This window comes from Ochotona curzoniae, unplaced genomic scaffold (genome assembly GCF_017591425.1).
Source record: "Ochotona curzoniae isolate NIBS_2020 unplaced genomic scaffold, NIBS_Ocur_1.0 contig_2318, whole genome shotgun sequence".
NCBI classification, from domain to species: Eukaryota; Metazoa; Chordata; class Mammalia; order Lagomorpha; family Ochotonidae; genus Ochotona; species Ochotona curzoniae.
Window position 1 is genome coordinate 11500074 of NW_024465419.1, and position 16715 is coordinate 11516788.

At 47.3% G+C, this 16715-nt stretch overlaps 1 protein-coding gene across 1 annotated transcript in view; it reads left to right on the top strand.

Moving 5' to 3' along the window:
* Positions 1 to 15273, top strand: part of LAPTM4B (lysosomal protein transmembrane 4 beta) — a 53061-nt gene extending 37788 nt beyond the window's left edge. Inside the window, exons 5-7 of the mRNA XM_040972629.1 lie at positions 158 to 256; positions 2560 to 2655; positions 14845 to 15273. Of these exons, the coding sequence (XP_040828563.1) occupies positions 158 to 256; positions 2560 to 2655; positions 14845 to 14922 (273 nt within the window). The 3' untranslated portion in view covers positions 14923 to 15273. The remainder of the gene's footprint in view (positions 1 to 157; positions 257 to 2559; positions 2656 to 14844) is intronic.
* Positions 15274 to 16715: the final 1442 nt, after the last annotated feature.

The window sequence follows — 16715 nt, forward strand, 5'->3', positions numbered from 1 at the left end:
TTCCTTGCTGCAGGGGCTAGAGATACTGTGCTGGCCCTGAGTGGCAACTGTCTGCTTCCATCGGTTGCTTTCTGGTAAGCGTGCCTCAATTGCTGCCCAGGGAATATGATCTTGAATGATTAATGAGACTTGCTAATGAGGCTCTTTTCTTTTACAGCCTCCTAATTTCCCCTACAGAGAGGATATCATCTCCGTGAATCCTACCTGTTTGGTCCTTATTATTCTTCTGTTTATCAGCATTATCTTGGCTTTGAAGGTAAGCATGGATGAAGATTTTACTTAGGGTATAACTATAATTACACTATTCTTGAATGCCAAAGAGATCAGGAAACTGTTGTCTGTGCATTGCCTCACCTTAAATAATTTAATCTGTTTTTTGATTTTGTAACATTGCAGTTCTTTGTCTCTGACACAGAAACATTAACCAGAATTCCACATGTCAGCTAAGGGTTACTGCGGAATTTGATTGTGTGGGAATAAATTAATAATAAGGTTATACATTCCAAAAGCTCATGGAAGATAATGTAGTCACTTTTTTTAAGATTTATTTTATTGCAAAGTCAGATACACAGAGAGGAACATCTTTCATCCGCCGATTAACTCCCCAAGTGGCTGCAATGGCCATAGCTGAGCTGATCCAAAGCCAGGAGCCAGGAGCTTCTTTGGGGTCTCCCACACGGGTTCAGGGTCCCAAGGCTTTGGGCTGTCCTCAACTGCTTTCCCAGGCCACAGACAGAGAATTGGATGGGAAATGGGGCCACTGGGATTAGAGCTGGCGCCCATACGGCATCCCAGCGCATTCAAGGTGAGGATTTTAGTGACTAGGCTACTGCACCAGGCCCAGAATATGTAATCTTTAAAATCTGCATGGCTTTCCAACTTTCTTGCCTCAAAACAAATTTGTAATTCCATTTCCACAAATTTCAGGGAAGTACCCCTGTAAATGATACTGTAGTATCCACTGTGACTTCTCTATAATAGACTCTTTACAAATTTTGTTTTCAGAATGTAATGTATTCTGAATATGTTTCTCTATCATTTCATTATATGCTATCACTTATTAGTAATGCTACCCTGAGTATGTTTAAATCTGTCCTTGTATACTTACGTTTATTTCCCCAAACTTATTTCTTAAAATCAGAGGCTGCTAATAGTTTGAGAGGCTTTGATAGGTTGTCATTGATTCCCCAAAAAGCTGACTGGTTTGCTTCCACCATCAATCTCGCCTCACCGTCATCAGCCTGTTCTGCATCAACCTCCTTGTTAAAGCATCCTTCCACCTTGTGCTTGGGTGCTACTAACATGTGCAGACTTGCCACATAATCCCCAGTCTTTGAATTGTTACATCTCGGTGCCTTTCAAAGTATTTGTTTTATCATGAAATTACCTGTTCTTAAAACAAAATGCAAGCTTTTGTAAATTTAAAGAAACTGCATTTAGGGGGAAAAGTAATTTTAAATAGGTGGTATAATGAGGTTGAGTAGAAAGAAATGATTTAGTTGTCTGAAAGCAGAGTTTCAGATGTGAGAAGATGAAGAGAGAATAAAGGAGGGAGGAGTAGAAAGAAAGGAAAAAGAGGGCCTGGCGCAGTAAGTAGCCTAGCGGCTGAAATCCTCTCCTTGCACACACTGGGAACCCACTTCCAGCAGCCCCACTTCCCATCCAGCTCCCTGCCTGTGGCCTGGGAAAGCAGTGGACGACGGCCCAAGCCTTTGGGACCCTGCACCCGTGTGGGAGACCCGGAAGTGGCTCTTGACTTCAGATCAGTGCATTTCCTGCTGTTGTGGCCACTTGGTGAGTGAACCACGAGATGAAGGATCTTCCTCTCTGCTCTCTGTATATCTGATTTTCCAATTTAAGAAAATCTTAACAAAGAAAGAGAAAGTGCTATTTCATGTGCTGTTTCACTTCCCGCAGCCAGCTCTGGGCCAGGCTGAAGCTAGGAGCTTCATCCAGTTCTCCCCTGGGAGAGGCAGGAGCCCTCGTGCGTTAACATGGAGCTGGGTGGGAGGCAGCTGGCTTGAACTTGAACCAGTGCTGTGGTCAATGGGGAATGCTAGCACTGCAAGTGGCTCCCTCACTGGCCACACTGCAGCTCTGGCCCCTGCTGCTGCTCCTCAGTGAAGGTTCATCCGCACACCGTTTCCCTGGTTGTCCAAACAAGACACCTTCAGTCTCACTCCACAAAGACCGAAGAGGAGGCAATGCTTAGCACTTAGCTGTGCAAGCAAATGCTGGGAAGACGATTTGGGAAATACACGAAGCGGTGAACGCCTAACTCAAGATGACAGAGCTGCGATAGCAGGCAGAAGCTTTCTCCTGTCGGAAGTGGTCCGTAGGTGAATGAGTGTGCCAGGCCCCTGAGCATGCTCATGTGGCTTTGTGGGCTTTCTTGCTTTACACAGCTTCAATAAAGAAGTGACAGCCCCACAAAAACTGTGTCACAGAAAATAGCAACACAGTTTTGAAAAAGTGTTAGCATAGTTCACTAAGCTGAAAAGGTGAGTACATTGTGTGCCTTGTCAAATAAAATAATGACTGGTCGCTTCTGCCCTGCAGGGCTACCTGATCAGCTGCGTGTGGAACTGCTACCGCTACATCAACAGCAGGAACGCCTCCGACGTGCTGGTGTACGTGACCGGCAACGACACTACGGTAGGTGTGGATCGCGCCCCTGCCCCAGCATCCCCCGTGCTTCTGTTGTTGGTGCAGACTCACTGAGCTGCTTCGTCAGCAAAGGATTTGCTGCCGATTGAAATGCCTTTGTGTCCCTTCTACCTTCATTGTAGTGAAATGTAGGTGGCTCAGCTTCTGGTTAACTTTCTTTTTTTTTTTTTTTTTAAGATTTATTTATTTATTGGAAAGTCAGATATATACAGAGGAGGAGAGACAGAGAGGAAGATCTTCCGTCTGATGATTCACTCCCCAAGTGACTGCAATGTCCTGTACTATGCCGATCCGAAGCCAGGAGCCAGGAACTTCTTCAGGGTCTCCCACACGGGTGCAGGGTCCCAAGGCTTTGGGCCGTCCTCGACTGCTTTCCCAGGCCACAAGCAGGGAGCTGGATGGGAAGTGGAGCTGCCGGGATTAGAACCGGTGCCCATATGGGATCCTAGGGCGTTCAAGGCAAGGACTTTAGCTGCCAGGCCATGCCGCCGGGCCCTTCTGTTTAGCTTTCGATGTACCTTAAACTTGACTCCTTCAGCCATGGCATATCATGATGGATCTGTTGCAGTTTTACTTGACCATCTCACTTCACATACAAATAAAGCTAAATTTTGTAATTTCGGATGTAGATAAATGAGAATGGCAGAAGTACTATGTCTTGAAAGCTTTCCCTCCTATAAAAGGGTTTTTTTTTCTTTTTAAAAGATTTTTAAAGATTTATTTCGCAGATTTCTTTGCTTTTCCTGGGTACCTCAGCAGGGAGCTGCATCAGAAATGGAGCAGGTGGGACACGAAGCACTGCCCGGATGGGATGCTGGTGTCGCAGGCGCCGTGTTTACTTCCTGCACCATCATGCCAGCCCCTTAACAATTTTAAAAAATCAGATAACAATTTTAGAAAACATGTCTTCACTGAAACTGTCCTTAAAATTATTTGTGTTTATGTAAACTATCTTGAAATTAACCATCTGGCTTGTGGTAGAAGTCTTAGATTCTCTGATATTGGATGCCTCTGCCATATCTGTACTAGTGCCTGATGCCAAGCTTGATACAAATGAGTGCTTGAAGAAGACGGGGCTGGCTGATGTTAGCATGAGACAGAAAGGGATGAAGGGTTGCAGAGGCAAGGATTGTACCAACTAGGACTGGACAGGTGAAAGAAGAAATGAGTGTAAATGATATATCAAGTCCAAATTAGAGTAGGGTCCCGTTTGATTTTGATTTGTACATTTTGGTGACTTATTCATGCTGTGACCTCACTGATAAAATTTCTTCCCCTTCCTTCTAAAAATTTTTAGAAATAAAGAGAAAATTTTAAAGGCAGAGAGGGAGAAAACAGAGAGAGGTGTGTTCTGTTTGTTGTTTGACTTCCTGAATGTCTGCCAGGCAGCCTGGGCTGGACCCAGCTGCAGCCAGGAGTCCAGCCCTCCTACATCTGCCTGGGTGGCAGGGGCACAAGAGCCCAAGCCATCCCTTCTGCCCCTCGGGGTGCCTGTCCCTGAGGCGCTGGGAGTCGCAAGGACTCCGTGAGCCAGGAGTCAGGCACTCTGTGGAGTGAGATATCCAAAGTGGTATTTTTTTTAAAATGCTTATTTATTTGAAAGAATTACAGAGACAGAAGGAGAGGTAGATCTTTTGTCCACTGATTGATTCCTCAGATGGCCACAGCAGCCAGGTCAGGAGCAGGAGGCGGGAGCTTCTTCTGGGTCTCCCACATGGGTGCAGGGGTCCAAGGACTTGGGCCATCTTCCGTTTATTGGAGATTTTTGATTTCGAGGAAGCAGTGAAATTGTTAAACAAATGAAGTGATCCCGAGCAGGTATCGCCTGTGTCACATATGCCTGTTTTGATACCATTTTGTTGTGATTCATTCATTGGGGATTTTATAGAAATTGGAGTGCACAGAAGTGGAAGTGCTAAAAATACAACATACTGTTGAAAATTCTTCTCCTTTAGAAGATATAAAAATATGTGCCGGAATTTTTATGTAGCCTTGTTGCTAAAACTTACCAAAATAGCTGTACTTTTAACTCTGCATTCCTGGGTCTTGTAACAGCAGGCCACTTGCTCAGCGCAGCTTCCACGTGGGCTAATTAATCACAACGACAGGTCGGGGCCGTGGACTAGGGCTAGCTGTCTTTGTTTCTTGGTATGCTATGATTGTGGAAGTTCTTGGTGATAATGCTTTTTTTTTTTAAGATTTATTTATTTTTATTACGAAGTCAGATATACAGAGAGGACGAGAGACAGAGAGGAAGATCTTCCGTCTGATGATTCACTCCCCAAGTGAGCGCAACGGCCGGTGCTATGCTGATCCGAAGCCAGGATCCAGGAACTTCTTCCGGGTAACCCACATGGGTGCAGAGTCCCAAGGCTTTGGGCCATCCTCGACTGCTTTCCCAGGCCACAAGCAGGGAGCTGGATGGAAAATGGAGCTGCCGGGATTAGAACCGGCGCCTTTATGGGATCCCGAGGCGTTCAAGGCGAGGACTTTAGCTGCCAGGCCATGCTGCCGGTCCCGAAAGCACTATCTTTCAAAGTCTAGAATTTCTGATTGTGTACACTTTGGTCCCCTCTTTGTAGTAAATTGTTGAATCTAGAGGCTTCCTGTATTCAAGATGTGTGTTTTCTAGATGGCTTCCTAGGTGATAGTTTGTTTTTGAAGAGTCAGATATTTAATTATTTTTGTCTTTCTTGTTGGGGTTGCAGTCACTTGCCAGCCAGGACATTTCAGCACCTTGCCAGGTGCACTGGTTGACTGTGCGCTGATACTGTGATATGGAGAAACAGACTTGCTTTTGTTTTCTTCACTATCAGTTGTCAAAATGGGTTATCTGTCATCTTTAGTTATGCCCATCATGAGTTGTTGGTTTTTGTTTTGTTTGTTGGTTTGTTTTCCAAAAGGAAGCACTTTTGTCTACCAGTTCATTCCTTAAACACCCACAGTGATTGGACTGAGGTAGCTCAAACCTGGCAACTGGTAGCTCCATCTGGATCTCCCACATTCGTGGTGGGATTCAAAGACTTGAGCCATCATCTGCTACCACCATGGTGTGCGTTAGCAGAAAGCTGTGGTCGGGAGGGGAATTAGAGCTTATTTCAGGATACTGTGCTGTGGGATGCGGGCAGCATCCTAAACACTGTCAGACGACTGTCCTGATCCTGGAGCGTTAGCTAGGACCTTGGATGGCTTCCAGATTCTGTCTGATGGCTAAGCTTGTCTTGCATATTTCTTGCCCCAGACCTGGAGTCAGCCGTTTCTCCCAGGAACCTCTTTTCCTCTTTGGTAGGAAGTGATATCTGGAGGACACAGTCTAGATTGTAAGGCAGGTTATTAATGTACTTTATTATGAATTATTAAGTAAATTTTAAAGCAGAGCGCTGCATGGTTCAAGGTTGTATTGGTTAGAACTGAAGAAGATAATTTAGTGTTCTAACCTGAGAGAGCCTGAGTTGGACTTGGAATGATCTGGTTTGGTCCCTCGGCTCTGAGTGCACTGAGGACCTCCCCTCAGTGGGGCCCACACTGGCTGCTCTGCTTTCAATCTTCCGCGTTATTGTTGCTCCTCGGAAGTGGCAGAATACGGCTCAAAGCCCTGGGCTCCTGCCATCCACAGGGGGCTCTTGGCTGTTGGCTTCAGCCTGGCCCAGCCCTGGCTCAGACTGGGGAGTCAGCTAGTGAATGGAAAATTGATCTATTACTCTGCCTTTCACATACATAGATCTTTAAAGAAGGAAGTCCTCTGTGTTTCTCTTTGGTCTAACCTTTATTGGATCCACATGGATCATAGTGTGCGCCAACAGAAAGCCTCACAGTGCATTGTCAGTGGACTAGGACGGGGTGCAGTGGCAAGTTGCAGTCTTGAGTTTGAGCAACTGTGCGTAAAAAAAACTACATTTCTGACTTCCTCTTGCTGTTTTGGAAATTTGGGTAATTCTGTACTTGACAGTGTATGATTAGAAAGTTCTTTATTTTTTCCATTTAAAGATTTTTTTTTTATTGGAAAGTCAGACATAGAGAGGAAGATCTTTTGTCTTTTGGTTCACTCCCCAAGTGGCCAGAATGGTTGGAGCTGAGCTGATATGAAGCCAGGAACCTGGAGCCTCTTCCGCGTCTCCAGATGCAAGGAGGGGACCTCGGCTTTTACACTGGACTCATCTTTGCAGATTCTTTAGAAAGGAGTTTCTGGAGTGGGTAGAGGAAGGTTTTACTGAGAAAGTTGGTTACTGGGCTACCCCATACCCCTTTTATATCAATTTTTAAAAAAATTTGATGAGCCCAGCAGCGTGGCCTAGCGGCTTAAGTCCTCGCCTTGAACGCGCCGGGATCCCATATGGGCGCTGGTTCTAATCCCGACAGCTCCACTTCCCATCCAGCTCCCTGCTTGTGGCCTGGGAAAGCAGTCGAGGACGACCCAAAGCCTTGGGACCCTGCACCCGCGTTGGAGACCTGGAGGATGTTCCTGGCTCCTGGCTTCAGATCGACACATCACCAGCTGTTGCACACACTTGGGGAGTGAATCAGCAGATGGTAGATCTGTCTCTGTCTCTCCTCCTCTCTGTATATCTGACTTTGCAATAAAAATAAATAAATCTTTTAAAAAATTGATGAAAGGTAAGGCGACGGTGTGAGAGCTTCCATCTGCTGATTCATTCTACTAGTGGCTACGATGACTGGGGCTGGGCCAGGAGCCCAGCACTTCAGGTCTTACACAGGGTAATGGGGCCTAAGCACTGGAATCAGATTTTGCTGCTTTCCCAGGAACAGTAACAGGAAGCTGTAATGGAATTTGAATTTTTTTTTTTAATTGGAAAGTCAGATATACAGAGAGGAAGATCTTCCATCTGCTGATTCACTCCCCAAGTGGCTGCAACAGTCAGAGCTGCGCTGATCCAAAGCTCTTTCAAGTTTCCCACATGGGTACCTGGTGCCAAGGCTTTGGGCTGTCCTCACATGCTTTCCCAGGTCACAAGCAGGGAGCTGGATGGGAAACAGGGCTGTTGAGATTAGAACTGGTGCCCATATGAGATCCTGGCACATGCAAGGCAAGGACTTTAGCTGCTAGACTACTGTACCAGGCCCGATCGTGTTTTCAATAATCTGTTTTAGATAGTTTTTTCCTTGTGGTTTAATATTTTCTAAGCTCTAAGGCTTTTTTCCCCATCTTATAATTTTAGCAAGGCACATGTGACAGGTTAATGCCTGTTAGTGAAATTCTGGTTGAGAGCGCATCTTGGACATTCCAAAGGGTTTGTATTGGAGATTCCTCCTTAAATTCCTGGGTAGTGGCTAGCACCTGCCAGGCTGCGTGCCAGGTGCTTTCCAGAAATGGATTCAGTCTCACAGCTGCCCTCATGGTAGGTATTATTCCCGTGTTACAAATGAGGAAACTGAGGACCAGGTCATTCGTTCCCAGAGACCCCATGACTGTGAGTGAACAGCTCAACAGCTTGTTCCAGTCCTCTGCTACCGACCCTTGCCCGCTAGACTGCAGCCAGGACCGGGCGTTCTCACTGCCAGCGTCCGGCACTTGTTCATTTAGATCCATTTTTTCAGGTGCAGATACAGCTGTAGGACCTGTGTTGTGTTCTTTGCTCTAACACTTGCAAGGGCGGGGAGGGCGAGTCAGGAAAGGTCAGAGTGAAGGTTTGCTTGTTCCCACCGGTGTCCTCCTGTCTGCTGCCCGCTCTGAAGGTGTGCTGAGGCATGCTGAGTTCACCTGTGTGCACAGCTTCCTCCCCTAGGCCTGGGGTGTCCTCCTCACGGCTTCTCCTTGCCTCTAATGCAGGTTCCGAAGCTCCCAGTGAGTGATATTCGTGTGTTTCCGTTGCAGCACATTTGAAGGGTGGGGGCCTTTGGGTCCAGGACATCTAAGAGTCTCAACTGAGCAAAGGCACCTGGAGCAATCAGGCCAGCACACAGATATGGAGACTCTAAACCCAGGTTTTTAAACTTAGAGATGCTTTCTTTGAAAACACACACAGTGCTTGATTTCTTATGTAATCACACATACCCCAAAACAAGGACATGTTCCTTTTTACTCTAGGGACAAATGAGTCATTGTTCTTTATTTATTTTAACAGTCTAGGAAAGATTTCTGGGAATTTACTTTAAGGAAGTAATTAAGTGTCTAAGATGCCATACATTGTTGGATGCGTGGGTATGCAGTCCGAGCGTCTAATCCTTAGTGCATGACCGTTGTTAAGAGCAGACAAACGATGTGTGATGTTTTAAAAGGCAGAATAGAGAGGTTTGTAGTGTAGCTGTGGTGAGGAGCAGAGATTTCTTGCTTGCCATTGATGCCTGGTGGTTGGGGTGGGCTGCGGGGGGTGGAGGGAGGGTAGAGGCTGTGCTGTCCTGGCAGCTCTCCTTTCCCTACCCTGGCCTGCGGCAGGAACTGAGCCGAGCGCCGTGTGGAGCGGCTGGAGATTGTACAGCAGGTGGCGCTATGCACGCACATGTCGGGCTCTGGGAGTGGAGGGTGCTGGATACTGCGGTGATTGGCTGTGCCTCAGACATGCTCAGGAATTAAGTACCTAACACTCACGCGATACATATTACAAATATTTAAGCACAAAGAATTATTCTCACTTTCTGTGTGGGCTGCCAAATTACAGGCTGTGAGAATTTTTGTGACCTAGTTTAAGGTACTTAAGGTAGGAATCCCCTATTATGATTCAAATCTGGGGAAGAATTTTGAATGCATCTTTTGCTAGGAATTTTTTTTTTTTTTTTTACAATCTTGACATAATTAGGGTAGAAAGGTTCAAGCGCTACAGGAAGATGGGTAAGACAATTAGTTACGTATTGTTTCCTTAATATATCTGATGTAAAAGGAGATTTTAAGGGAGAAGCCCCACCCAGTCTCCCACCCACCCCAGGTCCCAGATGTGCGGCATGCTCCGAGGGTCTTGCCCAAGTGGTTTTGATAGTTCAACAGTTCTGAATTGCTGCCACTCTCACCACTCCAAGCACAACGCGTTTGCTAGGAATTAAAAGTGAAATAATGGCATCTTATAATATCAGATGAGAACAACTCTACTTCTGCCATGAATTGAGGCCAAAACTGACTTATCTTATTTGTCACTTTGGAAATGATTTCTTTCTTTTTCTAATTGGGGGAAATTTTCTCCTTAGAATCCCCCAGAGTTCGTTCTCGTCTCCCAGGCTCGTTGAATGAAAGAACCCATTAGCTGTCAATGGCAATTTGTTTTAGGTACTGTCAAATGCCAGTGAATTCAGAGGGAAAAGGTCAAAAAGTGGGTGACTCTTAGAATGAGAAATGCATGGTTCTGTTTACTTGCATACTTAATTGTGTGATAGTTGGGTGCATCCTTGGATGTCCTTTGTTAAAAAGGTTTATTTATTTATTTGAAAGTGCAGAGAGAGTGATATCAAGCTGTTCCGTGACTGGGTCACTCCCGAGCTGGCCACAGTGGCTGGTCCGGGCTGAAGGAAGCTAGGAGACCTCCATGAGAACGGCACGGGCCCGAGTGTTTAAGCCATCTTCCTCTGCCTTCCTGGGCGCGTTAGCTGGCAGCTGGGTTGGAAGTGAAACAGGCAGCAGGTTAGCTAGCTGTACCACAATGCCATGTGCTATTAACTTATGGGCTGTGGGGCCTTAGGATGTGAAGTTGGTCATATGACATCTTCCTGTGTTCCAAGGTCATCAGAATTCAGGGTCGTGCTTCTCCTTAGGGTAGGAGAAATGGCAACTTTTGTTGTTGTTGTTAAATAAAAGGCAAGACAGTGACTATTTAGGTCTCATGGGCATTTAATCTCTGCCATGACCTTCAGCTGAGTGCTGCAGCATGGATGCCATGACCAGCTGCAGGCCGTTTGAAAACTAGGGTGTGTGGCTGCACAAGGCTTCACCTCACAAAACTGAAACAACAGTTCAGCCCTTCGATTATATAAGAAATGCTCTTGGTTCCCAGGCCAGACAGAAATGGAGCAGGGCGGACCTTGGCACATAGGTAAAGCCATCACCCTCTCTGCCAGCATTTCCTTATTTGAGCCCATGTTCAGGTCCTGACTGCTGCACTTCCCGTCCAGCTCCCTGCCAATGCACCTGGGACAGCAGCAGCAGGTGGCCTGCTACAAAGGATACAGATGCAGTTCCTGTTGCACCAGCGCTACCTGCTCTGCAGGTTCTTTATTCTGATATGTTTCTGAGAAAGTGTTAACTCTTCTGTGTTTATATTACCATGCCTGTATATCTAATTCAGACTTCATATTGAACCAACCATAGCAAGAAGTCAATAAAGAAATCCTTCACTTGAAAAATAAATGAAGAAAGAAATAAACCCAAATCAATTGTTCTTGAAAAACAGTAACTGTAATACCCACTAGGATTGTCACAGAGAAGTCTTTGAAACTCAGCTTCTACATAAACACACAGTCCACCATGACCCAGACACCAAAGGACACTGTACAACTAAGGTACCACAAGGTCCCCCCTCATCCCACCCAGGAAACCAACCCCACACGCTTCAACCCAGGGTACACCGGCCAGCAGCCACCCACAGTGTGGCCCGGTCCCCCTTAGCATGTTTTCCTAGCTCCTAGCACAGTGTCTCATCACTGATCGCACGCCTTGTTGTCAGCGGTCTGTGCTCCACACAAAGCCTGACGGCCCTCCGTAGAGCAAAAGATACTCCCTTCACCCCAGAGATGACGGGAGATTTCGAGTAGGAACTGGGGGCAGAGGTCACTACACGTTTGGGTCGATGACAGACACTCTAGGTATGAGGGAACTTATGGCCGTCTAGCAATGTCATGGCCGCCTTAGTCTGTGTAGGTCAGGCATGGCCAATGCATAGTCTCTTATCGTTCCAGGACAAGAATGACGAAATCAGATTTATGGTTCAGATCAATGTGGCAACAGCGTGGAGGAAACACAGAAGATAAGGAAGTGTGATTTCCGCCTTTCATGATGAGTGGGTCTTAGCCCAGCGGGAATCGCTTGTGCCCCAGGGAGTGAGGTTCTGCAACCTTTGAGTTACTTTGCCCACCAGCTGTCACGAGTTGTTAACGTGGCTGCGGAGTTGTTAACGTGGCTGCGAAGCTTCTTCCTCTTCCAACACTTCCTGTTTTTGTTGAACTGGGCCAGAAGGGACCAGGAGCTTTGTTCACACCCAGAGTGTCACCTGGCATAAGTACTTCAGGAGAAGGGAGCTGTAGAGGGAGGTAGGTGCTCGTGTCCTAGTGGTCCTTAGGGTCAGCCAGCAGGAGGATGGCAGTGTCCCACAGTGGCTGTGTGGCCCGACCTGTCAACAGTGACTTAGGAGGCATGTGTAGCTTGAAGCCCTGTTACACCAGGTGCAGCCGGACAGGCAGTGGTCTCGGGTAGAGGTTAGTCAGATGGGGGGTTGGGGGCACTGTGTTCACCTGCTCCGAGCTGGGCTGTGGCTTGCCAGGCTTGAGGTTGAGGTTTCTTAAGTTGATGAAGGACATGACTCAGACTGTTTTTGTTTGGTTGGCTTGCTTCATTGGAAAGGCAAATTTACAGAGAGGTTGAGACACAGAGAAAAAGATCTTCTGTCCACAGATTCACCCCCTGAATGTCCAGAAACAGCTCGAGCTGAGGTGATCCAAAGCTTGGAGCCAGGGGTTTTTCCTGTGTCTCCTATGTAGGTTCGGGGCCCAAGGCTTTGGGTCGTCTTCCACTGCTTTCCCAGGTTTATTAGCAAGGAGTTGGATCTGAAGTAGAGCAGCTGGGACTGGAACTGGTGCTCCTGATCAAAGGTGGTGGCTTCACTCACTGTGCCACAGCACTAGTCTCTGTTTAACTATTTTTAAAAAAGAAAATAAGAAATGGCTTAACTAAGCATCAACTTTGAAAAATGTCAGACTAATTGGATTTTTACATGTTTCATTGTTTGGCTGAATTTTATAGTAATTGTCCCTAGGGCCTCCTAGCATTTTGATTCTGTGGAAAAGAAAAAATATGATTTTAGGCAGTGTTAACAGATGAATAGAAATGGAGGGTAGCCTTCCCTAAATCAGCAGTAATATCAGCATCACTTAGATGAAAAGATGATGTGATCCCCTCAGGAATTTCAAATCCGTTCCATTTGGAGAACTTCGGGAAGCAGTCCAGCACCAAGAGGTGTCACGTGGACCAGTGTTCTGCAGTCAGCAGTTACGATCTGAGGCTTACAACATTAAAACCAAGTGAGGCTCTGAAACATCAGTGAAAGGAACCATTCTTCTCTTGGCATCTTGACCTTTGTCTCCTGGGTCCAAGGCATTCGACTGTTTGCAAGAACAAGCTGGCAGAATGCGAAAATACTCATCCGAAATGAACTTGAAGTGTATCTGCAGGTGAATCGCGAGACAGCGCGTCAGACTACCACGCCAGACGTGACAGTTTTATCTTAGCAAAAGGCAGATCACAGCACATTTTTTTTCTCCTTTCTTTTTAAGAAAATGTTGTATTTCCTTCCTCTGTGTGTAGTTTGGAGGATTGTATTTTGCTTAAAGGATGAAGTTGGTAGGGACGCCTGGCTCCGATTTGCCAGCTCTCCAGGGTTGGAGGACGCTGGTGGGCATGAGTCTGCCGGCCATTTCCAGGGTTTGTCAGGGTGCTACTAGTGGGTGGTGTCTTGGTGTCCATCTCAGCTGTTTTCCACTGGCTGTATAAGTTTGTGTCTCCAGCACGGGATTGCAGGCAGAGCAGAGACACTGCCTTGTTCTAAATAATGCATCTCCTTTCTCTGCTCAAGCTGAGATGCTAGGGATTCCTTGTAGAGCTGTTCTGCATGCTGGGTTGAACTTCAGGAGCTGCTGCATGCTCCAGGGGCCCCAACCCTTGCCTTCTGTTCCGTGTTCTCGCCTAAGTCATTGCCCTCATATGACTCTCAGCGTTGGCAGCACATGTTCTGCTCACACGCCACCCCAAATCTTCCCAGGGTTCTTCCCACTCAGCCAGGTTAATACCAATACCCTGGTCTTTGCCTCTGTACCCTGTGGGTCTCACCCTGAGTGGTTCTGGCTGGAGCAGAGTGCCTGGGCTCTAAGTGTGTGTGCACACTTCCACACCCACCCATGTGGTCCTTTGTTTTATGCTTAGAGATGTGGCCCCCTCCCTGGCAGTCCAGGCACCCAAGACATCCAGCCCCTCGTAGGCAGCGTTAGGAAAACTCAAGGGCCGAGGTGCTCTCCCCACTCACTTCCTTGAGGACCCAGGAAGTCTGATCAAGGAGCAGGTTAGGATCCCCACGTCTCACGTTGGAAAGGCTGGCTCTAGGGCCCAGCGCGGTGGCGCAAGTGGTTAAAGTCCTCGCCTTGCACGCCCGTGATCCCATATGGACACCGGTTCTAATCCTGGCAGCCCCACTTCCCTTCCAGCTCCCCGCCTGTGGCCCGGGAAAGCAGTCGAGGACGGCCCAAGGCTTTGGGACCTTGCACCCGCGTGGGAGACCCAGAAGAGGCTCCTGGCTTCAGACCAGCATAGTATCTGCCGTTGCGCTCACTTGGGGAGTGAATCATCGGACGGAAGATCTTCCTTTCTGTCTCTCCTCCTCTCTGTATATCCGCCTTTCCAATAAAAATAAAATCTTAAAAAAAAAAAAAATGGAAGGCTGGCTCTAGCTTCTGACTCCAGATGCTGACTCACAGAACAGAACCACACTGAGTTCCTGCCCCGACCTAACTACAGCGCAGCTGTGGCTGCTGTGGGCATTTGGGTTGGAGAGTGAGAGCTTAGTCTTTGGCTCTCAAACAAATCTCTTGTCATGGATGTACCTACTTCCTGGAAAATTGAACTTGGCATATATATATATATATATATATATGATGGAAAATGTTTATTTCTGTTAAGATTCAACTTTAGGCAATGTCTGTTTAACTCAGAATTACACAAACAAGGAGGTACGAGAGGGAGATCTTCCATCTGTTGATTCACTCCCCAAATGGCCACAAAGTCTGGGGCTGAGCCAGGCCAAAGCCAGGAGCCCAGAGCTCCCTCCAGGTCTCCCACATGGGTGCTGGGGCCCAACCACTTGGTCAGTCTTCCACCGTCCTCTCAGGCCATGAGCAGGGTCCTTCACCGGAAGTGGAGCAGCTGGGACTATGCCCTGTGGGATGTCAGCTTTATGTACTGCACCTCAGGGCTGGCCCCAATGCATGTGTGCCCACTTCCTCATATTCACTCCTTCTTGCTTTTCTTCTCAGGTGCTGTTGCCCCCGTATGATGACGCCACGGTGAATGGGGCTACTAAGGAGCCACCGCCCCCATACGTGTCTGCTTAAGCCAGGGAGCAGGGCAGCGGAGCAGACAGCAGCGGCTGGATGTCCCGGGCATGCGCAGTTCTGCAGTTCCCCCGCCGGGACTTACCACTTAGATGTTAAGTTGAAATCCTCCGTAGTCTCACACATTTGCTTGAGCTAGAACACTGTGATAGGTTAGCCTTGGGGTTCCTCCTGTTGGGGTGGGGGTGTAACAGGCTCCATTAGTCTTTCCTGGGTAGGCATCGAAGGTACTAGCCCCAAATATGGACGGACCTTGAGTCAGAGAAATCTCATTTTTCTACCCTGTGGGACAATGATGATCATCCTTTTTTTCCCTTTCTGTTCTCTGTATCTGGTTTAGAAAGTATAAAATAAAGATTAAAATGACACAGTACTTTGCTTAAACCATCCAGTGTGTAGAACAAAGAGGAATTATGAAAACGGGAATGCTGAGTGTGGAAAACATTACCCGGAGTAGAATATACACATACACACACATATACAAACAAGAGTTTGCCTACAACCCCGTATAATTTTAATTGTTCAATCACTTGAATTTGCTGGTCCTGGTTTCTTGGTGGGCAACATTGGGACCATGAAGTGATGCCAGGAAGCCAGGCCAGTGCCTCCATGCCCGGGAGGAGGGGATTGTTATATTTGGCACTGCATGGGAACAAGTTCTCTCCCCTTTACTCTGTGTTCCACCTTACCCTAACCCAAAGAGAACATCCAGTTGCTGTGTACAGTGGGATAACTGCTGTGTGTTTCCTGGATGTCAGGGATAAGGGTTTTTCCTTCTTGCCCTGCAAGAGACCTCCCACTGGTGTCCCACTGGTGTGACTTTCCCAATATGCCTTGCCGTTTTCCTGAGCATCCAGGGGCTTTCAGGAAAGCCGAAGGAAGATGGCGGAAGGGATTGCATTCTCTGTGGATGACTCCTCTCTACTACCTGAATGACAAAGGAATTTGACATTTCCTGTGGGTGGTTTTGCCGTCCATGATTTTGCTGTTGATGAAAGCTTTTGCAATTCAAGTAGAATTTGCCCACATCCAAGGAAATGACCTTTGGCTCTGTGTGATTGTGCCTGGCACTCTCCCGCCCCGGGAAACCTTGGTACACAGGCAGACAGTTCAGCCTAAGGGAGTAGCCCTTGGGGCTTGACTCACATGTGTGTGCTCTTTCCCCAGTTTCAGGAGCTTGCACTCTGTCCCCGGTGCCAGTCAAGGACAAGGTTGTGGGGTGAAGGGAAGAGATCATTTAGTCCGTGGACAGATGAGGGCTTAGCCAGCTTCTGCTTCTCGAGGATTGCTGATTATAAAAAAAACTGCTAGTCGAGTAGAATTTGACTTTAGGGCTGTGGTGTCAGTGTCACAGCCTGTCACTAGGTTAATGACAGTGCTTTTGTCCTGTCTCCTCGCTGTGGTCCCTGCAGGGGAGGATCATAGGTGGTGAGATTAAACCCAGCCTACCTAAGCCATACCGCCCCACCCCAGGAAGTTGAGATAGGTAAGAAAGCAGGTTATCTATGTCTTGGGACATGGGCAAGCTGGAAGCTTCCTGCCTTCACATCTAGGGAGCAATAACTATTTGCTTGTGTTGTTTCATACCTGGGTACAAAAAGCCACCTTAAGAGGCACAGGCCTTAGTTTTCAACATTCCTAATGTTGAAACCTCCTCCCACCCCCCACCCCCCGCCCCAGTTCCAGGTGCTTGGCTGTTTTGCATATTATTGCTTTATGTGCACAATACACTATTCATAAGCAGGTAAGATATTGCTGTGTTCAAAGAGGTTAAAATGAAAGGTGAGGGGGAC